The 24,410-nt window shown below is 37.9% G+C and overlaps 1 protein-coding gene across 5 annotated transcripts in view; it reads left to right on the forward strand.

Annotated features, from left to right (window-relative positions):
- The window catches only part of LOC137341207 (myosin-10), a 133,416-nt gene that overhangs the window by 65,420 nt on the left and 43,586 nt on the right, over positions 1-24,410 (forward strand). For 3 of the 5 annotated variants that reach the window (XM_068004249.1, XM_068004250.1, XM_068004251.1), the window contains 5 exons: positions 2,029-2,049; positions 7,841-7,933; positions 15,675-15,738; positions 17,076-17,174; positions 18,418-18,561. In XM_068004249.1, the coding sequence (XP_067860350.1) occupies positions 2,029-2,049; positions 7,841-7,933; positions 15,675-15,738; positions 17,076-17,174; positions 18,418-18,561 (421 nt within the window). Of the gene's footprint in view, positions 1-2,028; positions 2,050-7,008; positions 7,215-7,840; positions 7,934-15,674; positions 15,739-17,075; positions 17,175-18,417; positions 18,562-24,410 lie in introns of those variants that run through there. The other 2 variants (XM_068004253.1, XM_068004252.1) reach the window with 2 other exon arrangements.

The following is a 24,410-nucleotide window of genomic DNA, read 5'->3' on the forward strand; positions in this document are numbered from 1 at the left end:
AGCATACAATGGCTACTTGCTTTCTGGTCTTTTTCTAAAACCTACATTCTGAAGTAAAATGATTAATTCCATGCTATTTCAGTTGCTACTCTTTTGTAATTGAACCCTTACTTTCAACGTACTATTTTCAAGTGTTGTCACTTTGAACATATATTTATACTAGAATGTTGTCAGACTGAAGACTGTTGAACACTTCATACAAATGTATAATTTCTACCTAAACAAACTTGTGGTACTTTTGGTTCCAAAATCTTAACTTTGGTCAGAATATTTAATAGTGAGCCTGACATTTGCAGCATTGATTTTTGAATGGGATTTCCTGCAGAAAATGGCAAGACAATGATCTAATAGTTTAGACTATCTCTTGGACTTGATGTGGCACATTTCTATATTTAAAAGCAAGTGGTTTATAAGAAATGAGTGATTATTCCAAAAAGGATGCCACTAGGAGGGAAGTTATTGTCTGTCTGGCCTGTATACATGAAATCATTCTTGAATATGTTTTCCCTCTAGTGCTAAGCCTAGTCCTTGCTATCCTGTTTCTCTAGCAATCTGAGCTTCCTGTTGGAGCTCAGCCTGCATTGTTGTTTAAAAACTATAAATTCTGTAATCTACTTCCCTTTTTTAAATTCCATGCAACAGGGGTGGTGCTCTTAATTCTTTTCCTTCCCCCACTCAAAAATTCATCATTGCCAACTTTTTTTCAGTTAGAACAATCTATCCAATTCCCAGTGGAAACTTGCCAGTCATAATTTAATTGGCAATAATTCAAACCTGTACCATGTAAAACTGGTTAGTATGGCACTCCCATTTCCACAGTAGGAAGTTATAAAGTGCAGTAGCATACTAATGAGTGTATTTGATAACAATGTGTAAATGGTTCCCTGATGCTGTTCCATGTACATAAAAATCCAAAGTAGTTTATCCATCTGGTCTCTCGTAGTGTCTTCGCCATCAAGATTCAGATTCAGACTACTGACTATCCTTTTTATTGCTATATAAGCTTACCTTCTGCTGAAGCGCTCATGCTTTTGTTATCTCCAGACTCTACTCTTCCAACACTCATCAGGCTAGCCTGCCATCTTCCACCCTGCCTATGAACTTGAGTGCATCAAAAACTCTACCCATATTGTAACCGGCAGCAAGTCATGCTCATTCATCATCCCTGTGCTTGGTTCCCGGTCCACCAATGTATTGATCTTTAAAATTCTCATTCTCGTGTTCAAATCCCTCCTATGGCCAATCTCTATAACCTTCAGTCCGACAACCCTTCAAGAACTCTGCATTTCTCCAACTCTGAGCTCTTGTCTCCCGCCCCCTCCTTCCCAATTCCCCTTGTCCCACCATAGGCGGCTGTGCCTTCAGTTATATAGGCCCCAAGCTCTGAACTCCCTCCCTAAGACTCTCCACCTCACTCTCCTCCTTTAAGACCATCCTTAAAACCTACTTCTAACCAAGCTTTTGGTCACCCATCCTGATATCTCCTTGGAAGAGATGGGGAAGGGGGAAGAAAATCCCTAGTGCTACCTAAACCTTGCTGTTTTCTTCATGTGGGGAATAGAAATGTATTTAGGTTTAAGACCTTCTAATGTGTAAAGGAAAGATGATCATTGATTTGATAGTTTAATATAATTTTGGAATAATTTACATTTTTCTTCACTTCATTGGTTGTTTTAAGCCCATTAAAAGTGCAGTAACACATCAATGAGTGTTTCAGTTTTTACTTCAAAATGCAATAAATGTTGACCTATAGGAGTGGTCAGATTCATTTTTGGATTTGCTTTATTCTGTCTTGAGATATTGGAAGAGATGGGTTTAAAAAAAAATGAAAAGCTTGAGTCAGGATTTTTGAAATTATAGCTAGCTTTTCATTTTATTAATTCCTAATACGTGTAGCATCTTTTCACCTTCAAAGTTAACAGGCATCCTGTTTCTGGTACAGATCAGAACTAGTTGAAGTAAACTTGTGTTGCTATGTCACTAACATTTTATTTTGGTATGCTATGTGTTTCTGCCCATTGACTGCAGAGTGGAACATCACTGTTATATGTGAGTAGCATGTAGTTTTAAGTCCCTGCTGTTCAGACTGTGGTAACAATTTCATGGTCAATCTCATCTTGGGCACAAGAAACAGGATGCTATTGTTGCATGCAACAGATGAGATCTTTTCTTCTAGAGTTTACATTTAGCCTGCAGCAAACAATAGCATCAATTCTTGATTATGCCTTGCCTCTCTTGCACTGCTTTGCATGATTTCATTGCTTATCTGCTGAAACCAAAGCAGTCCTGTTCTTTTTCTTTGTTACACATTGCTGGTCTGTACTCCAGAAGGTGTTTTCAACAAACTTGCATCAAATGAAAAGTATCTTGTACTCTCCCCAAAATCAATTAATTTTATCCTGTTTATGCAATGCCAAACTACTGGAAGAGATGTAAAAGCAGATATTTTGTAACACTGTCCTTTTTGACTTGAGGCATAGCACTTGAGATTATGAAGTTTCTAAGATGATTGTACTCTTCCTACTCGAGTATCAAGTTTACTTGAATTGATCTGCACCAGCTGTCATCTTTGCATCTGTACCAGTGTGCTGGATGACTGAACCATGATGCATTATAACGCTCTATTAACTATAAATGCTTTTGCGTTTGTTTGAAAAGTTTGTATTTTACTTTGTAAAGAGCTGACATTTTTTCTGCCTTTTTAAAATCCCAAGCAACTTTATTGGACAAGATAAATCTTAATCCGAAAAGCTTTATTCAAGAATTCAGTTAGCGTCTGGATATGTGATCGTAAAATAACTTAACCTTTTCCACAGTGTGCTTTCCCATAGCTGCTGGCAGGAATTTAGTATTGGCGGGGGGGGGAGGGGGAGGAGAGAAGAGAAAAGTTGTAAGAGTCACTGGTGCAGTATGTCAGGAATTTGCTGGTTTCTATCTAACTCTTAAGTAACTTCTCCATGCTCTATAAAAGGCTTCTATGTTTGTTAAAGTAACTTCCTTCTGGAGAATAAGTACTGGAATATTTTATCTGCCATTCAAATATGAGCCTGGATGTGCTGAATGCTTAAATGTGCAACAGCATGCTAATTGAGTATACAGTGAAGGACACTTTTTTTATTTTCCTGCAGATATTTCATCTCAAATATTTGGAAATTCCTCCCCTGCATTTCAAAAGTTGATTTAAGTTAGATATCAGCATTCATTAAACATGTTCATGACCAGTTTCTGTGCAGCTGTAAATCAAGTCTTGTTATATAATCAGCTGTAAAATTCAAGGAAAAGCTGCTTTGCTCTGCTACATCTGTTTGTCTGATCTCAGACTGACTTGTAATGCATTCTGTTTCTTTCCCTTGCTGTTTATAGCTCAGTAAATAGACCTTAACTCTGCATGATATTGAGAATAAGGAATATGCACAGTTTATGGTTGGATATTATCCATTTCACATTGTTGGGCTCCGGTGCTATTAAAAACAAACATCCTGGGGATATCTGCCCAAATATCTGCAGATTGAAAGACTGGGTTTTATTTCTCGTCACCTTATTTGAAATGTATGAATTTACTTTTTGGATTTATTACAGCACATTATACTATGTACATCTAAAGGCTTGCATATAGCTAAGATTTGTGCATTAGGTTTTATGTAATTTCAAGGTTTTTTAACTTTATTTTTGGTTTCAATGCAACATAATCATGCAAAGAAAAAGTGCAATGAATTGCCATCGAATGATTGAAATAACAGCAATTGGAACACTGTAAGCAAGGTCAAAAAATCCTAGACTGAAGGCTAATGCTTGGGGACTAAGCAGCAGATAAAAAAAAAAAAATTCATGTGATCATATCCTAAGGTCCAGGGCTCCAGATATAGACTAGTAGGGCTGCTTTCTTCCTCTTGAGATTGGCAAATGAGTGGGAAACCTTGAGTGGATATAACAAAATTTATCAATTAGGCCAGTTGCAACTTAACTGGAACTCACTCAAGAATCTCAGCACCCTGCAACAGATGGATATAAAAATACTTGTCCCTGACTTCTGTTCTGTGCTGTGCCACTCAGTGATGCAGACAGATGTGGAGGGCTTCTCAGTCACTGAAGACATGTCATCTTTTGGCCATAAAAGTACTCAGTAATCTAGCCTGTTTGAAAGGGGAAAAATAATAATGCTTTGAGCTCTTTTCAGAAGCAGACATATCCAAGCAGGCTGTATATGTAGGGCAGCTTACAACTGATCATAGTTGACTTGATTTAAAAAAAACCCAGAAGTGCAAGTAATACCTATTTTTTTCCTTTCTGCCCAGGGGATCCTGAGACCAGTTGTAGTACTGCTCCCATCACTGCCCTGGCTAGGATCAGCAAACTCTGCATAGACCTGGGAATCAAACAGAGCTTCCTGGTCTACATGACTCAATGCCATGCTGTGCATTAACCCACCAAACCACTGGACGCCCTAAACCCCTCAATCTTCAGTGCAGGCACTTGGGTCATTGCGCATCTGTTTACAAATGCGCATTGATATAATCCTATTTAGAATTTTACCTGGCCTCTTTAAACCTGATTCACGGGATTTGATGTAAATAGAAAACCTATTGGATTCAACTGAAAAGTAAAATGATCTATTGAAATGTACAGAAGTTGCTGATTCATTGCTATAAAAATTAACTTTTATCCCTCTGTCAACTGTATACAGGAAGTCAACTGAAAATTGAGTTATTTCAAATTAATTTTATTTTAGGAGAATGTTCATGTTTCAGTTGTGAATGCTAATAGTAGGAGGTGATCTCTGTACAATAACATTTTTCCAAACTTGAATTTTCAATCAAGGCTCTGCTGTCCCATAGCAAATGCCAGTATTGAGTGCATAAAGCTTTAACATAGAAACATAGAAAATAGGAGTAAGAGTAGGCCATTCAGGCCTACTCCGCCATTCAAAATGATCATGGCAGATCGTCTAACTCAGTACCCTGTTACAGCTTTTACCCCATGTCCCTTGATCCCTTTAGCGTTAAGAAATATATCTCCACTGCCTTCTGTGGTAGAGAATTCCACAGGTTCACCACCCTCTGAGTGAAGAAATTTCTCCTCATCTCGCTTCTAAATGGCATATCCTGTATCCTGAGACTGACCCCTGATTCTGGACTCCCCAGCCATCGGGAACATCCTCCCTGCATCTAGTCTGTCTAGTCCTGTTAGAATTTTATATGTTTCGATGAGATCACCTCTCATTCTTCTAAACTCTAGTGAATATAGGCCTAGTCAACCCAATCTCTCCGCATACGTCAATCCTGCCATCCCAGGAATCAGTCTGGTAAACCTTTATTGCACTCCCTCCATGGCAAGGTCATCCTTCCTCAGATAAGGAGACCAAAACTGTGCACACTATTCCAGATGTGGTCTCACCAAGGCCCTGTGCAACTGCAGTAAGACATCCCTGTTCCTGTACTTGAATCCTTTTGCAATGAAGACCAGTTGTACCATTAAAGTGGGGTTGATTGATACAAAAAAATTAAGGTAGCACATGAAATCTGTAGAAGATGAATTGCCAAAGGAATTTTTAAATTTTGCATAATAGGTGTTTTAAATCCATTGAATGCCAATATTTTGTTCATGTTTGAACTTGCTAATCTCAGTTGGGTGAGGTTTTTGGTCCATTCTCTAAACTGGAAAGTGTTATAGCATGATAGAGAAACATTGTTTGTGCCACTTGAACTGTATTGCCTGCTGGCTGGCTGCAGTGTAAAGCTAATGGTTGTGGAGAAACCAACTAAACGTATTTTAGTTGATGCTAAAGTACTGTTTGCAAACTTAAAATTGGATAACAAAATGTAGAAGTTAGCTATGATTTTTATGAAAAGTTAAGTCCTATACCTCAAAGACCAACCAATTACATTTAACCAGCCTTTTTGTTGAACACAGCCTTGTCAAGCGAATTGCACCAACCAGCAACTTTGTCAACTCAACTGTCCATGAAAACATGAGGCTTGAAGGAGTTTCACAAATTGAAGTTTTTAAACAATGAATGAAAACATGTAATATCTGTACTACACATCGTATAGCTCTGGAAATTGTCAATTGCAGGAATCTAATGTGTGCAACAAAAGTTGTACCTAATGGATTGTTTTTATATTCTTATGTATCCCTATGCAAGCATTAAACTGTGCATCTTCGCTGTTCCTTCACTTAACAGACGTTAGTGGTATTCCTTTAGATTTACTGGAAACTACTTACCACACGCAACCCTCAAATGTTTGAACTTTAGTCCTTTAGAAATGCTTGTTTGCATTCCAACGATGATAAAATGAAAGATACCAAAGTTTCTCTTTTGAAGACTGGGTGCAGTGAATTAATCTGGGAAGACCTCATAGTTCTTAAATTTTAAAATGCTGTTCAATCTTAATTAAAATATCTGGCTCCAATTTCCTTTTTAAAATGTAAAGTTGATTGACTATTCCAATAGTAAATCGATCACGAGTGTGACAAGAACAGGCTGTAGTCAGTTGAAGCTTGTGGTTCTAAACACGAATACATGGCTGGTTTGGCAGGCAAACTAATCACTATTTCCGTAATGAAAGGTAATTTCGGCCTGATGTGCTTGAAGTGGGGCTTAGCTTGGGAAGTCTGTAAAAACTGATGAGAATGGCATAGAAATGAAGATCCAAATTCTCTCACTTTTAAAGCTCTTGTAACTGGCCACAATTTTTATGTAAATATTAATCAAATGTTTTTTGCTAAATCTTTTATTTTGGCTTTGTATAGTGTATATGTGGACATCATTTCAAAAGAGCCTGTCAGAATATTTCTGTAACTGAATTATAACTTCAGCCTTGCTCATTAATGTCTTAAATAAAATGATGCCATACTTAAGCTAACATTCCCATTTAATGGAAATGTTCTGGAATCAAATGAGTGATCATGACAGCAATAAATTGGACTGATTATCTTACTAATGGTCTAAAAGGTACCATAGACGAGAATGAATGAGAAAGTGGAGATTTTATAAAAGCATTTTGTTCTCTGGAATTTTCCTCATGATTAGCTTATATTCAAAAATCACTTCCTCAATTTTGCTCTACTTGCAACAATGGTCACTTTGGAATCCAAGTCATATGCAAAATTAATATTCTGACTTGTCTAATAATATGCCTCACTGTTCCAGGTCATACTGGAGCCTCTGCTTCTTTGCCCTCGCAGTTTGGATACGTTTATCTGTTGGATTGGGGGTGTGTAATAGAAGAATTTTTTCCTGTGGCCTGGCCAAAAGTAAATCAGAAGAAGTTGGATTTGTTTGATACTTAACAAACCCGCCCCAATATCTGCATTGTTGTCATCGTGTTCTTTTAGTTTTACAAGCCACTTAAAGAATAGTTTCCATCAATCCAAAGCAGTGTAGCACAATCTGAAGTTACCAGAATTAAATTTAGCTAACCAATGCAAGACCAGCTGTAGGTTATGGTAATTGTACCAGTTACATAATTACAGCATGCAATGCAAAGATAATATTTAAAGTTCACTTTTAATCTATCCTGTCTGCTCTTCAACATTCAAATCTAACTAGCATTTGGATGTTGGTGAGGAAACTTTGGGCAGAGCTTAACTTTCCCCTGGCCAGAGAGCATTGGGTATGAGTAACATAATTAGTCTGCTTGCTCCATGTTCCCATCAGCTGCTGGTCTCAACCATTCTTGTAGTAAAACGTTGCTGATCAAATAAGTAGAAAAGCCCTGCAAACTTTGCAAAAAAAACCCAGCAATTTGATTGTCAATGGGCAGTAATTTGGGTTACCACGTTGGTATGGTTTTGGTGATGGTCTTTTTCATTTCTAAAGACTTATTTTCTCCTTTTTTAGGGAGAACTGGAACGACAGCTTCTGCAAGCAAACCCCATACTAGAATCGTTTGGCAATGCCAAAACTGTGAAAAATGACAACTCTTCACGTTTTGTAAGTAAATGATACTGAATTTCAAAGATGACAACCCTCCCATAACTAGCAACCCTCCCTGATATTTGTATTTTTTGCATAGTTTGTTGGTTCAAGTCCCACTCCAGGACTAGCACCTGTCATCTAGTGCGGCACTGAGCGAGTGCTGTCTGAGTCAGGCAGGTGGATAAGATCCAAAGGCACGTTTTGGGAGAAGTAGGGAGTTACATGTCCTGGCATTAATTCCTCAACCAACACACCAAAACAGATTATCTGGTCATTCACGATCACCGTGTGGGACCTTGCTGTATACAAATTAGTTGCAGTGTTCACCTATGAAACATTGACTGCATTTCAAAAGTAATTCATGGGTTGTGAAGTGCTTTGGTGTGTTTTGAGTATGTGAAAGGTGCTATATAAATGCAAGTCTGGCTGGCTTTCTGTTTGAGGCAGGAGATGGGGCAGATTTTGTCTACCTGGTTTTTCAAAATTATGATGAATGTGAATTTAATGCACAACATACTCTCCTAATAAATGAAGCACAAAAACTAATTGTTACTTGGATCAATACAGGAAATATTCTACCACAATGCTTGCCCAATGCTCTTCTGTAAAGAATGTGTATTGGGTAAATGGGCTGTATAGGGTTAATGGAATCATGTACTTAGAAATATCGATTTAACATTCAAATAGTTAGTGTAGACTTTCAAGATAGCTTATTTAGTTGTGGTTCTAGGCTACATTTAAGTAAAATAAACGTAGTTAATAGGCAAAGGATTTAGCGTTGCTATTTTTTAAACAAGCTTGGAAAGTAAACTTGAACCCGTATGACTACACTTGCAATTATAAATCAGTGATATTGCTAATTCACTATCTTACCTGTCGCTGTGTTTTGTAGCTGTGTGGAAAAACTGCTATTTTATATAGTGTAGTTTGTACCTGGCTACATCCCTAACTGCTCGCTCACGTCTGCCATTAACATCTAGTCCTATTAGCCAATAGAATGCCATAAATTGACTAGCTGCATATGATGCCTGATTGTTGCAGCGACGTCAGTTGACTGTACAGATCCCTTCTGTCCGCATGAAGTTTTAATGGGGAGAAGTAGAGAATGACCAGTTAAAAGTTCTATCATTCAAAAGTGAAGCCAACTCCTTCAGGAAGCCAAGTATAATTTCACTAGTATTTTCTCCCTTCGGTTGCTTATAGTTAACTAATTTGGCCCTGTACATATAGTTAGTGAGATATTAGAATCAATCATTCAAATGAAAACCTTACCCTTTTAAAAATCCTAGTTTGCAAACAAGTACACTCCTGGGCTATTCTGTTAGGTGAACAGCTCTAATATTGATCTTTGGGGACTAGTTTTTCTTGTGCATTTTGGGAGGAAGACTAAAGCTGCAATTGGACAAGCTATCACATGGCTAATCTGGAGTTCTTGTGGTCTCGCCCATACTCAAGGCTGGAATTAGTCAGGCTTCAATTACCCGCGTTAGTTTGATTTACTATATAAAAGCTATTCTTGTTCCACATGTGGTTTTCTCCTGACCAAATGTGACCTTTTGAAATGCTAAAATTCCTGGCCCAAACTGTGCAAACATAAAAACGTTTGCAAAGAATGGGGAATTGAAGGTTGCACGGTGTGAAAAGAAGGTGCTTCCCCATAAAGAGAGATAGCTGAAAGGAGAATTGTCACTGGACTGCTTTCTCAGTTCAGGGTAGACTGGTTGGGAGTCTTGGACAGGTTGTCTGCCCTTTTGACTGCAGTTGGTGAGAGACTTCAGAGACCAAAGGCGGGGAAAGTAATTGAGAGGTTTTTAACAATGTCGTTCATAGTGTCGAAAGGAAAGCTGGATTTGTTTTAAAAATCTAACATTTTGCAAGCTTTAGTTTTATGTCCTTTTTTAATTCATAAGATTCACCAGGCTGTTCCAGTGAGTGTTTCTTTTAAATATTAGCCACACAAGGCTATTTTTTAAAGTAATTTTGGGAGAAAAGTCTTGACCTTAACACTATGAATGTTTGAAATATTTTGAGATTAGTTGGAGTTTATTATAGTATGCAAAAATGGAACATTAAATTTTGTATGCTATACTTGGCTGTTTAGCTATTTGCATCGCTATTCATGTCCTGTAAATCTAACTGATCCAGCAACAATGAATGTTGGAATACATGAGTATCAGTTCATGAGGTTTTTAATTGTGTGGACAAGGTATATTAACACCTTTTCAGAATCTTTGCATACAACTTTGGCGATTGCCAGATATGCATTTGTTTCCTCAATCAATTTGATCATGTGGTAAAGTATGGCTGATAAACATCACCAATCTGACTTGCATTCCGGGTTATTAATTTCAGTCCAAAGTTAGAGGCAAATTTTTTATGCAACCTATCTTTGCCATATTTGGAGTTTTGGATTCCAGAAGGATTTTGTGTTCACAAAAAATATTTGAGGTTAAAATGATAGTTCCAAAATAATTGAAGCAAGAGCTTTGGAAGTGTGAAATGCTGAGGGAAAGTTGTAGCCAACGTTTTTTTTTAAATCTTCAGTCTGAGGCTTTACATCTGCAAGTTATTTAATGTTTTCAGACTTGTGGTCTGATCCCCACAGTTTATTCTGAAACCCGATAGATAGCATCATAAGTACAGCATAGGAGGAGGCTGTTCGGCCCATTGTATCTGTGCCGGCTCTTTGAAAGAGCTATCCAATTAGTCCCATTCCCCTGCTTTTTCCTCAAAGCCCTATAATTTTTTTCCCTTTAGGTATTTACCAATTCCCTTTTGAAAGTAACTATTAAATTTGCTTCCATCACCCTTTCAGGCAGTGCATTCCAGATTATTACAACTTGCTGCGTTTTTTTAAAGAAATGTTTCCACATGTCGCCTCTGGCTCTTTTGCCAATCACCTTAAATCTGTGTCCTCTGGCTACCAACCCTTCTGTCACTGGAAACAGTTTCTCCTTATTTACTCTATAAAAACGGTTCATGATTTTGAACACCTCTAACAAATTTTCCCTTAACCGTCTCTGCTCTGAGAACAACCCCAGCTTCTCTAATCTCTCCACGTAACTGAAGTCCCTCATCCCTGGTAATATTCTAGTAAATCTCTTGTGCACCTCTCCAAGGCCTTGACATCATTGCTAAAGTGTGGTGCCCAGAATTGAACACACTACTCCAGCTGAGGCCGAACCAGTGTTTTTAGCATAACTTCCTTGTTTTGATGTTGGAGCTTCAACAGTGGAAGTGTTTACTGCTTCAGCTACAATTCCTTACATTTTAACATTTCTATCACATCAATCATTTGAACATTGTGTGGCGTTTGTGAGAGAAACTGGCACATAAATTTTCAAATAGAAAATGATGTTGGGGGAGAAGTTGTGAAGAAAAATGGAACGACTGGTAAAATTGAGTTCTTGATTGAAATACACTTTCAGTGCTGAATTGAAATGTTTTAAATGCTAAACATAAGTGCTATTCTTTACCTTAAGGATGAAGCTAAAATAGTTCAATGTTGAAGGGATCAAATCTGAGGGGTAGTTAGCTCAGTGGGCAGAAAGTAAAAAGTTACAAGTCCTGATTTCTCCTCCTCCTCTCCCCCCCCCCCCCCCCCCCCCCAATATCTGACACTGCCTCATTTTCCAGTCCCCTCAAAGTCTCTCTTCAAATTGTTTTTGCTTCTCCAAATTCTATTTCTTTCATGCTTAGCTTTTTCTATCTTTGCCTAGAGACCATTTCTTAGCATCTTGCATCTGCACTGAATAGTGTAGGCTTCTGTTGCAATCATGGTTTACACAGATGAAAAGTAAAATCCAACATGTTCTCAAACAGAATCTGCTCAGTATTACAAAACTGCATGTAATAACTTCTAAATCTATTTGACCCCCATCTTCACAAGCCAATATGTATTGGTAAGAGAATCTTCAAATTAAAAACAAACCTCAACAATACTTTGTCCTGAAGAGGCTATAACTACACAGGAATGTGAAGCCTTCCAACCAGAATTGCAAATATAACCAATATTCTTGGGGTTTTCATGGTAATGTTACTTACTCCCCTAGTAACTTTCTTCCTAAGAGAAGAAAAATCCTAATTGGGGAACTGTCATCAATAGTGGAGAAGAACTTTTCCATTTTTTTGTTTTGTGCCATTTCCTGCATCGTTCTCCATTTCTGTTCCTGTTTAGAAGACTCTACACTCTTGCTTCAGTTTCCTAACTAACCAGGCACATCTTTCATTATACACAGATTATGGAAATATACTTTTAAAGTAATGCAGTGACTCGACCATTTGCAAACAAATGGTAAATTTTAAGAGTTAGTTCTGTTGAATAAGACCCTTTGTCAATGGCTCTTCACAGGTAGAGCTGCTACCATCCAATGTCACAACTACTTATTTTTTTATGCTTGAAAACAAAGTTTTATATAACTTAAACAAGAACAGAAAATGCTGGTAACACTCAGGATCATTCAGAATCTGTGGAGAAAACAGATGACCTATGTTTCAAGTGTAGATTCGTTGTCTACAACTGAAATATTAATCAATGTGTTCTCAAACTGGCAGATGTGAGCTTTCCAGCACTTTTGTTTTTGTTACAGATTTCCAACATTTGCAGATTTTTGCTTTGTTTCCAAAACATAACCATTTCTAAACCTTTTGATACATTTTAAACTTGTTTTCTCCAATCACATCTCTTGGAATCAAAATTTTGGGTCTTGACCCTTTGAATGGAAAACCTTGTAATCTCTGCACTATAGCACAAGATTTAATGCTGCTTGGACATGAAAGTGTGGATTTTACAGTATCTGATGCCAAGCATAGAGTTCCATGCTGGAAGTGCAAATCTGTAAAATCATCCCTGAGATCGCTGTTGCTGGGTCAAAATCCTAGAACGCCCTACCTAACAGCACTGTGGGAGAACCTTCAACACATGGACTGCACCAGTTCAAGAAGGCAGCTTACCACCACCTTCTCAAGGGCAATAAATGCTGGCCTTGCCAGTGATGCCCACATCCCATGAACAAATAATTTTTTTTTAAATGTTCTACAGTAAAATGGTGTTTGGTTTGACCACTGCAATAGCAGGCTTTTGAACTAGAGACTCAGTTCTGCATTTGATCATCTGGATAACTTTACAGTTGACCCAGACCTGAACATTCTGCATGCTAAGCAAGATTGCTCCCATTGACATTTATGTGAATTTTAAGAGACGTTTTAGTTATCAGTAGTTCCCCTCACCGGCATCCACCCAGCAGCTGAGATTGTCTCCTGCTAACTGACGCGGGATATATATTAGTGTGCTGTGGGAGTGGTTCAACTATTTGTCGGCGGCAAGTTGAGCTGCATGGGCACTCGGATAATTGCTTCAGTGACTTGAATGGCTCAATAGTAGTAAGCATTAAAATAAATGTGACCACAGCTGCTGTTTCCAGTTCTCTTACCAATCCTATTCTTGGCCAACTATGAGCTTTGTCAGTTGGAATTTCAACACTACTTTGTTCTGGAGAGCAAAGCAAAATACATATTCTATGTGAAGTGTTTCTCAAATCCTTAGCCTATACGCTTTGGAATAATAACCAGATTGATTGGAAAGGAAAGATAATTTTGTGTAAGGAGCAGTTCACCTTTATATAGCTCAATACTTTTATCTTTTTATATTCTTAACATTGCTTTGTCCTGCAGATGTCATCAATTTAAAATGTTGCTCGCCAATAGGGCGTAACATCAGTGTGCTCTCTGATGCCCTTTGCAGCCAAAAAGCATTGGGAGATGTATGAAGTGTTCAGAGCACCTGGTTGGTGGTTAGGCTATTGGAGATAGACTTCCTCAGTTTTCCTTGAGCTCTGAAACCCAATAGTGCAAAGGAAGCTTAGGTATTTCAGCTTCCTAGTACCATTTGTTGAATCTCTATGCAATGCCACAAGGGTATAGTGATGACTTGTTAATGCAGGTGGTGGGCAGGGGAGGGACTCCTATGGATATTAGCCATGAAAGTGGAAGTGTGGAGCATGCAGGATGGAAAGATTTTTTTTTAAATTGTGATTTCCGAATGAAACTAGAGCAAACAGACTGCTATTTACTCTGGTACCTTGCTATATACACGACATTCCTTGTGTGATGTCGAACAGGAGGCTATGATTACGTACTAGGATTAAATTGGTCAAAGTTTAAGTGTACAATGGTGCCCAGGCATTGTGAGCTGGTCAGACTGCTGTTCGGCAGGTACCCTTGCTGAAAGAATGTGTTCAAAAGTTAAAATTGAAACTTTTATAGATGAGCTGAAAAAAAACCTGCCCTTTTTATGCATCAAGTCAGTCTTTCTGGCATCATTTATTGTGAGGATTTTTTTAAAGCCGCATCTGAAGTGCATGGCTTGTATACATATTCAGCTGTTTGTTCCTGCATTCTGGCTGGGATTTGTTAAATCAGCACTGTTAGTACATTCTTTCTGAAATTGACCTGTACTGAATCCGATTGCAAAAAATAACGCTGGGAAGAGTTATTGAAGGATTGCTGTGCTTATCTCCTATCTGTGGAATGGAGCAAAATGTTACAACAGTTGTGAAACAGTACAGCTGGAACAACTTTGTGAAGTAATGCTTTTCCAGTGAGTAAATGTTCATGTTAAGTTGGAATTATTTAATATTTATGGGAAATTAAAAGTTAAACTGTTAATCAAAATGTACTGGAAAGTAGTTTAGTGGAATGATCAGAAGGATTTACTGCCAAATTGGAGTCCCAACGAGAGAGAGAACACAAACTGGGCTATAAATGATACCTATCTATTTAACTTTCTCTCTTCTATCTTTTCTCTTCCCCCTTCTCCACTCCACCCACCCCCCCCCCCCCCCCCCACTAAATTTTTCTGGTCTATAGGGCTCAGTGAAACACTTTTTTAACCAAAGAGCAGTCAGGGAGCCTTACAAAAAGCTCTTAATTTGTTTTTTGGAAAAAAGAACAACCCATTTACAGTGCAGAAATATGATGGCAGTCCTCCAGAATTCAAGTTAGTAACAGGATAGATGTTCGTATGCTGCACTGATGCTAGTGTTGTCAACATTTTGTGGAAAGTTTTTTTAAAAATGCTTACAGTTCACAGGAAATTTAAACTTGTAAAAGGCCATATTTGAGCATTAAAATTAAAAATTGATGTCACAGGGCTCAAGTCAATAGTGAGTGCTGGCAGCCCTGTGATTTAGATACAGAAACCTGTTCATTCTATTGCTACAGTTAATAGAATCTTGTCGGAAGAGAATGAAATTGTGATCTATAGTCATGGGTTAAGCTTAAGTCCACAGATTTGAAAAACTGGCTTCAGATATTAAACATACAATTAATGGGTTTTGGCTGATTTTCCACTTATTTCTCACTTGACCTTTTTCTCTGTTGTTACAAAGGATTGCTTAGTATTTAGATCTGTCTAAATATTGTCTCTTGCTAATATGAACTCCTGTTTGTAGGCACTCTTGCTCACTTGTCAGCATCTGATACTTGATGTTCCAATGAAATTGTCTATATAATTGTTGGCAGGGCTTGTTCCTCCTTGGTGGCTTTACCTGGGAATCTGAGGTTATTTAAACATCTGGAGGCCATTTAATTTAGAAATGTTATGGAAATGTTAAATCTTCCAAAGAGTTCTTTAAGTAGCAAATGATTACTGCTTTTATGTATGTGAACATAATCTTGTTCGACACTAAAGTTACTATATTTACAAAATTACTGAGTCTGTTACATAACTTGTGCTCCAACATTTTTTCTCTTGCAGGGAAAATTCATCCGAATCAACTTTGATGTCACCGGCTATATTGTGGGGGCCAACATTGAGACCTGTATCCTGTTCCTGATTGGGGAGGGGAAGGGAGGGGAGCGGACTGCTGGATAAAATGACCTGGGCCATTTATCTGTGTCTCATAGGAAATCCTTAGCACTGCAATTTGAACAGTAGTAATCAAAGCTGTATCGGATATTAACTGAAAAAACAAATCTTTAAAAATCCTTGGTGTGCATTCACCTTCAAAAAGCAGCAATCAGTCGGAACCAGGTAGTTTGATAGTGGCCATGCTACTTGCATGCACCAGCCCGACAACTATTAACCCTGCAGCCAATGCTTTCAGTTCAGCCCAGCTTTATTTGGAAATCAGGCAACTGAATGGGAAAGAATAAGGGAAGAAATTTGCCTCATTTGTTTCCTGCATAATTAAGTGCCTTAAGATTTGATTTACTTCACTAAAGTGTAAATGAAACAGCTTTGATTAGTTTCACCTCCATGTGAATTCTCCTGAATTCCCTATTGGATTTATCTGACTCTTTTATATTCATGACCTCTAATTTTGGAGTCCCCCACAAGTAGAAACATTTTCTCTACATCTACCCTATCAAACCCTTTTATTACCTTAAAGACCTCTCAGGTCACCCCTCAACCTTCTTTTCTAGAGAAAAGAGCCTCAGCCTTTCCTGATAAATATATCCCGAGTTCTGGTATAATCCTTGTGAATCCTTTTTTTTGCACCCTCTCTAATGTCTACATCCTTCCTATAATATGGAGACCAGAACTCTGCACAGTGCTCCATGTATGGTCTAAACAAGGTTCTTTACAAGTTTTAACATTTTTCTGCTTTTCAATTCTATTCCTCTAGACATGAACCCCAGTGCTTGATTTGCCTTTTTTAATGGCCATATTAACCTGCGTTGCTACTTTTAGTTATTGGTATCTGTACCCCTAGATCCATTTGCTCCTCTATCCCATTTAGACTCTTATTATCCAAGTAGTATGTGGTCTCCTTATTCTTCCTACCAAAATGCACCACCTCACACTTATCTATATTGAAATTCATATGCCAATTACGCACCCATTCTGCAAGTTTATTAACTTCCTCTCTCCACCTCAAGTGACAAGTTGATTAACCAAATCTTACTGAACACAAAATCCATCCTGAGAGTTTGGTTTTGCAACTGTTCTATTTTTACTTTTTAATTATTCAAAACTGTTGTCATACACAGCACTATTAAGACAAAGTTTGGTAAATTGCAATTTTCTGTATAGGCATTAGTTAGCCAATGTAGATTATTACAAAAATCTGTGCATTTTGCCAATACTTCAATTCACTGAATATGATGTTTTGGTCATTGTAACTTGTTTAAGGAGATTATCCTTGACTTTGACCAGATCTTCTGGAAAAATCTCGTGCGATTCGTCAGGCCAAGGAAGAAAGAACATTCCACATTTTCTATCAGCTGCTTTGCGGCGCAGGAGAACATCTCAAATGTAAATCAGTTCTGTAATGAATAATGTTGCTAAGAATATTCCCCCCCCCCCCCACCTTCCAGAACTAGTCAAATGTATGCATTTAGGTCAGGTACTGTACAGTTTAATGAATGATATGATTCTTTCCTCCCCCCAGCTGTATTTGACTGGAAAGTCTAAGTTCGGGCATGGTTCAAGAGTATTAAGCATTATTTATTTCCAAACTTCATTGGAAATGAGACATCTGGGATTGATCTTGACTTCAGTTGAGGCTTGGGTCTCTGAAGTGGTTGCAAAATACGCAAGTTGGAATTTTTTCAACCCATGATAAAATTGGAGTTGATGTTATCCAGAGTTGATTTGCACAAAATTTGCCTGAATAATGTGGAAAGCATCAATACTGCTTAATTTTTAAAATGCTTATATTTTGGCATTCATGTGAGAACTGGAACAAATTATTTTGACCCATTGTCTAAATGCCACAAATAGTTCTATGATGTCACCGTTTTGATAGAGCTTTGTTATATCACTTCTCCAATCAAATTCATATTCTGTTGTGGCAGAACAACTTGTGGTACACTTCCTTTTAGTATACCAGTTTGGTTCCCTAATTGCCTGGTGGGTCGAAGCACTGACCAATGTTCCACTAAACCATACAGGCCAGAAGAGAGTAGGTTTAATTCCCTGTTTGTTCTGTGGTAGCAGTTGGGTTCCACCAATTAGCCTCAGCACCCTTGAACTGGGGAAGAGGAAACATTCACCAAGGCTCCCTCTCCTGATTGCAATCGAGTGATCCTTGCTTGAAAGTGTTCATTAGCTGAGAACAGGATAGGGCTCAGCTGTGATGGCCTCCATGGACAAATAAGCTGTTCATGTTCACTTTTATGCACAGCTACTTGGCTTGGGTATTGTAAAACTGACTGCATTTGTGGAGCCATAACCCAGCAAGAGTCATTCCATTCAGAAAAGGTGTAAAATGAGGGGTGGGTGAAGAAGTGGAAAATACTATTTTGATGCTTCCTTTATTTCATTGTCATCAAGCTTAAATTCATTTTCCTCAACTTATTCTGACTTTTTTGGATCTTCAATTTTGATGCTTCTAATCCTCTCTTCCAAGTATATCAATGGACTTCACTAGTTTAGAATAATTCTTACTGGACCTTACTTTCTACAATGTAATTTTTTTGTTTGTAAACAAATCAATTTCTGGTATGAAACCAATGATGGATGTTTTTAAACAAATTTGTTCTTTTTTTGCATTCAGCTGATTTGTTGCTTGAAGGATTTAATAATTACCGTTTCCTATCGAATGGTTATGTCCTCATCCCTGGACAACAGGATAAGGATAACTTCCAAGAAACAATGGAGGCAATGCACATCATGGGTTTCTCCCATGAGGAAATTTTGTGTAAGTTACTGCGTTTGTTATACTTATAGCCAAGCCATATGCAAGTATATTTTTCATAAGGTTATTGGTCAGATTTTATGGTCTCTGGAAGGTCAGAAAACATGACCTTTTGAGTTTATGGACTCCATTTTTAAAAAAAAATGAAAATGAATCATAAAATGGGACAATATTGTGTGGTGGATGGTTAACAAATACAGAAAGCCTCTTAATAATAGAACCTGCCAAGGCCATTTTAAAAATAGTTTTCAGCACACATCAGAGAAATGACTGATATTAGCAGTCCCTTGCTGCTAAAACCACCAGCAGTACATTTGAGTGGGTCAGAAACTAAATGACACATAGTATGCGTGTATAGGCTGGCATTTGTAACTGTCTTGAGTGAGCTCGTTGTCAATTTTAGTGGTGAGTTCTTCCTGATTTTATTTCGTAGTTTTGAATGTTTATTTTGCAGTGCCTTCCCAATTTGATGTGTATCTATACAACCAATGCAAATCATGAAAAAATACAATTTCAGTTTGTAGTACAATATTCTGATCGTGTGGACATTAAAATCAATTTGCTGAGATCTAATAATTAAACGAGTAAATCAAATTTTAAAAATTAGTCTCTGCGTACTGCTTGCTCATAATGGCTTTAAAAAAAAATCTTTAGACAAAGGGTTCGATGTCAATTAATTTCCTTCACTTTTTAATTGTGCTTCTGACTGTCAGGCATATATTGACCACCGCACTTGTTCATTTATGAGCAGGAAGAGATGCAGTTACTCATACGTTGAATGAGATGAATTTTGAGAAGCCATTAACAAGTATACATCTTTCTGGTGGTCATAACCTTAGCTAAGCGTGCCTGGAGAATTTGCCTCTTCTTTCACCCTCCCTGCAAAGTATGCATTGCTCCATAGTGTGCACGTATGTGGCAGAATCTCAACTCCAAAATTGATCATAGGAAGTAATCTAATTGTACTAGGAAAGTAATGTGAATTTTCAGTTTGTACAATTTATTGTGCTCTGTAGGCGTCATTCAATAATAAATTGCTGAAAGCCAATTCGAAATGGAATTATGTATCTTCATCTCAAAGCTAAAAAATCTGATTAAATGACTGACTTTTAAAACACTGCAAACAGCTTCTAATTGGCTCTGATTTTGACCAATTTAAGAATTAATCCATGTTCCGACTAAATTTATCCAGAAGCTAATTGTCGCATTTCAGTGTGTTGCTGGTTCCATTCTCTGTCCAGTTTATCTACCCCAAACCTGCAGTGTAATGTAGTAGTTGTAATATCGTAGAACAGTAAAATGGGTAAGGAATTGCAACTGAGGGGTATCAGATGGATCATTAACCCCTTTAGTTCAATTTCCAATCAAAATGTTATTGGAGACTTACCACCCACCACAGTAGGGATGAAACACTACCGAGTGAGCTACTTGACCTCTTGCCAAAGTCATCAAAAATAGTTAAACACACAAGATTGTGAACTAGCACTATATTTATACATCGATGACAACAGTTAATACCATCATAAGGTTAAGCAATGAATTAAGGTACTTCGGTCGATTTATTATTAATGGATAGTCTAAAAACATTACCAACACACCATGTTTTTGCTTCAGCCGATCTTTCCTTTAACAGTATAACTGTGTCCAAGATTATAGTGAACTAAAGAAATAATTCATAATTCCCAACAAATATACATACCCTTGAGGAATAAAAGCTCCATGGAAGAGGTGATCCAACCGTGGCTAACTAGAGAAGTTAAGGATAGTATTAGATTAAGAGGCTTACAATGTTGCCAAAAAGAGTAGTGTGCCTGAGGACTGGGAGGGTTTTAGAAATCAGCAAAGGTTAACCAAGAAATTGATGGAGGGAGAAAATTGAATGAGTGAACTAGCAAAAAATATAAAAACAGATTGCAAGAGCTTCTACAAATATGTAAAAGAGATTAGTGAAAGTAAACATGGGTCCCTTAGAGGCAGAGACAGGAGGAAATTATAATGGGGAATAAGGAAATGGCAGAGATGTTAAACAAATATTTTCTATCTGTCTTCACAGTAGAAGACACAATAAAACAGTGGGGATCCAAGGGTCTAATGAGTGAGAAACTTGAAGTAATTAATATTAGTAAAAAAGTATTAGAAAAATTAATGGGACTAAAAGCCAACAAATCCCCTGGACCTGATGGCCTACATTGTTTGGTTCTAAAAGAGGCGGCTACAGATTGAGGATGCATTGGTTTTGATCTTCCAAAATTCCCTAGATTCTAGAACAATCCCTGTGGATTGGAAGATAGCAAATGTAACCCCACTATTCAAGAAAAGAGGGAAAGAGAGAAAACTAGGAACAATAGACCAGTTAGCTTGACATCAGTAGTAGGGAAAATGCTAGAATCTGTTAAGGGCGTAGTAACAGGGCGCTTGGAACATCATATGATTAGGCAGAGTTAACACGCTTTTATGAAAGGGGAATCGTATTTGACACTTTTTTTTGAAGGTGTAACTAGTGCAGGTTAGATAAGAAGAAACTGGTGGATGTAATATATTTTGGATTTTTCAAAAGTCATTTGATAAGGTGCCACATGAGGTCACAAGATCATAAAAAATAGGAGCAAGAGTAGGCCATATGGCCCCTCGAGCCTGCTCCGCCATTCAGTCATATCGTGGCTGATCTTCGACCTCCACTTTTTCACCCAATCCACAAATCCTTTGATTCCCTTAGTCAAAAATCTATTGATCTCCATCTTGAATATACTCAGAGCATCCACAGCCCCCTAGGGTAGAGAATTCCAAATATACACGATCCTCTGAAGAAATTCCTCCTCATCTCAGTCTTGAATGGCCAACCCTGTATCCTGCAATTATATTCCCTTGTTGCACAAGATTAGGACTCATGGGATTGGGGGTAATATATTAGCATGGATTGAGGATTGTTTAATGGGCAGAAAGTAGGAATAAACAGGTCATTTTTAGGTGGGGTGATGCAGGGATCGGTGCTTGGACCTCAGCTATTTATGATCTATATTAATGACTTAGAAGGGACTGAGTGTAATGTATCCAAGTTTGCTGCTGATACAAAGCTAGGTGGGAAAGTAAGCTGAGAGGTGGATTCAGAGAGTCTGCAAAGGGATATAGACAGTTTAAGTGAGTGGGCAAGAAGGTGGCAGTTGGAGTATAATGTGGGGAAATGAGGTTATTCACTTTGGTAGGAAAAATAGAATATTTTTTAAATGGTGAGAAATTATTAAATGTTGGTCTTCAGAGGGATTTGTGTGTTCTTGTACATGAAACACAAAGTATCATGCAGGTACAGCAAGCAATCAGGAAGGCAAATGGTATTTTGGCCTTCTATTGCAAGGGGGTTGGAGTACAAGAGTGAGGAAGTCTTGCTGCAATTGTACAGGGCTTTGGTGAGACCCCACCTGGAGTACTCTACAGTTTTGGTCTCCATACCTAAAGAAGGATATACTTAGAAGTGGTGCAACAAATGTTCACTAGATTAATTCCTGGGATGAGAGGGCTCTCCTAAAAGGAGTGAGTGAGTAGAATGGGCCTATACTCGAGTTTAGAAGAATGAGGTGATCTCATTGAAACGTATAAGATTCTTAGCATCTACTCTGTCAAGCCCTCAGTCTAGAACTATGGGACATAGTCTCAGGATAAGGGGTCGGACATTTAGGACTGAGATGAGGAGGAATTTCTTCACTGTCAATTCTCTACCCCAGAGATCTGTGGCTGCTCAGTCATTGAGTATATTCAAGACTGAGATCGATTAGATTTTTTGAAATCAAGGGATATGGGGGTGGGCTGGCAAGTGGAGTTGAGGTTGAAGATCAGTCATAATCTTATTGAATAGTGGAGCAGGCTTGAGTGGCTGTGTGGCCTACTACTCCTCCTAGTTCTTACCTCCTTACTTCAGAAGGTTACCTTCAGAGTCTTTCATTACATCACTGGTAAACTGCCAGCATCAAACTGTACTATTCCTGGATGGTATACAAACTTTGTCTTCCAGGACCAATTGTGTTAGAGTTATCCAGATCTTCCTTCCCCTGGAACATTTAATTGCTCTGGGGACACCTGAGTGTTAGTTTACTTCCATAGTCATTTGTATTCTTTCCATCTTTTGGCCCTTGTTTGTCATCCTGTTGTAGCCAAGCTTCCATGTATGTTATCTCTATTATATATTTGTCTCTGTCAGACTTGTAAAGTTATCGGAGTGTTGCACTAAACAGTTACTTCTGTCAAGTTATACCTGAATAGTCATTGATGGTTTGAAATATTGTTGACCTTCAATGAGGTTTAGAAAGGGCATCAAATTTCCAAGTACCCTCTTTTTCTTAAGGGTGTTGTACTGTGTAGTTAAAGGTGCATTCACATTGTGACTATAGCATCAATGCAAAGTGGTTTTGCTTCACTACAATTAGTGTAAATGCAGGGGTAGAGAATTCCAATGATACCCAAGCAAGGAGAAGGTAATCTTGCTCCACTTCATTGTGGAGAAAGCTTGGGCCTTACTACCCAATTTTCACTTTAGTTTAGCTTCTGTGCAAATCGAAGACTAATCCACCCAACAGTAAACTTGGTGTGACTGCACTGTAAGCTGATCTAAATGACAACTAGTTTGCTGGTTAAAGTGGACATGATTGTTTGAGAAGATGGACCCAAGAAATTTGTGGGATAGGTACTGTTATACCCATTCCTTTACCCTGTGTAAATTCATTATTTTTACAGGTTCCTATTGAGGATGGATCTTTTCATCAGACTTCATAGTATATTTTTCCCCTCATTCTGAAGCCACCTGATGATTCTATTTCCATATAATAAGTAAACGTGGAGATTGAAATGGCAGGCAAATGTTGGCTTTGTTCAGATTTAATGCCTTTTTACTATTTCCTGTATGTTGGAATATTGTCTTACTCCCTATAGTAACAAGTCCTCTGAATTAGGCTAGGTTAAAGTTTTTTCAACCAATTTTAAAGTGTTAAATCAAAACTATTGTCAGTGGATTTTTAATTACAACAATATAATTAAATTTACTGCTGCATTGCTATAAAGTCAGAGTTTTATTAGCTATTTCCTTTTTTGATTTTTTTTTATTAATCGATTTTTACATAGAAAAACTTACCTCTTCCCAAGAGGCTTCAAAATTCACCTGTTGTCCAAAATCTGAAAAGTTGATGTATGCAGTACAACAGAAAAATCTAATCCCAATACTTCCACATTTTCAATGCAAAAAATCAGCTTCGATAGGCAAGCCTATATTTCTTACAAACCAAAACCTTTGCTTGAAGACTACGAGTGTGTGTACTGCAGGATGAACAAAACCTTAACTTATATAGTCGGGGTATGCACTGTATATAGTATGATTTGCCCTCAGTGTACTCCTAATCTCCCAACCAGCAGAAAACAAAGCTCAGGCTAAAACCAAATTTATTGTTTGAAATAAAATTACACACAAGCAACCATTAGCTAGATTAGGTAGCAATAAATTGTTACTTTTGCCAATACATTACCACTTTCTTCTGTGCCCAACATAACACATGGTCAAGATTCTTGGTCCTCTTCTAGAGACTTGTAATCATGTTTTTGAAATGCCATCATGGGCACTCGGGCTCATGCAAGAACCAGCAAAAGCTTGTCATATTTACCACAGAACTGTCAATCAAAAAACTAGAGCCAAGGTGGTAGTGTATTTTATTGAGCGACGACACTTGGTTCCTGCCAAGCAAATACTAATACTGACTCAACATGCCTCTGCCCCAGAATGGAAACAGGATAGACTATTGTTTCATCTGGCAATTTATCAGATAATCTGGTCTGCTTTCTCAAACAACATGAATCCTCCTCCTTTTCAGCTA

This window comes from Heptranchias perlo, chromosome 23, assembly GCF_035084215.1.
Source record: "Heptranchias perlo isolate sHepPer1 chromosome 23, sHepPer1.hap1, whole genome shotgun sequence".
Taxonomy (NCBI): Eukaryota; Metazoa; Chordata; class Chondrichthyes; order Hexanchiformes; family Hexanchidae; genus Heptranchias; species Heptranchias perlo.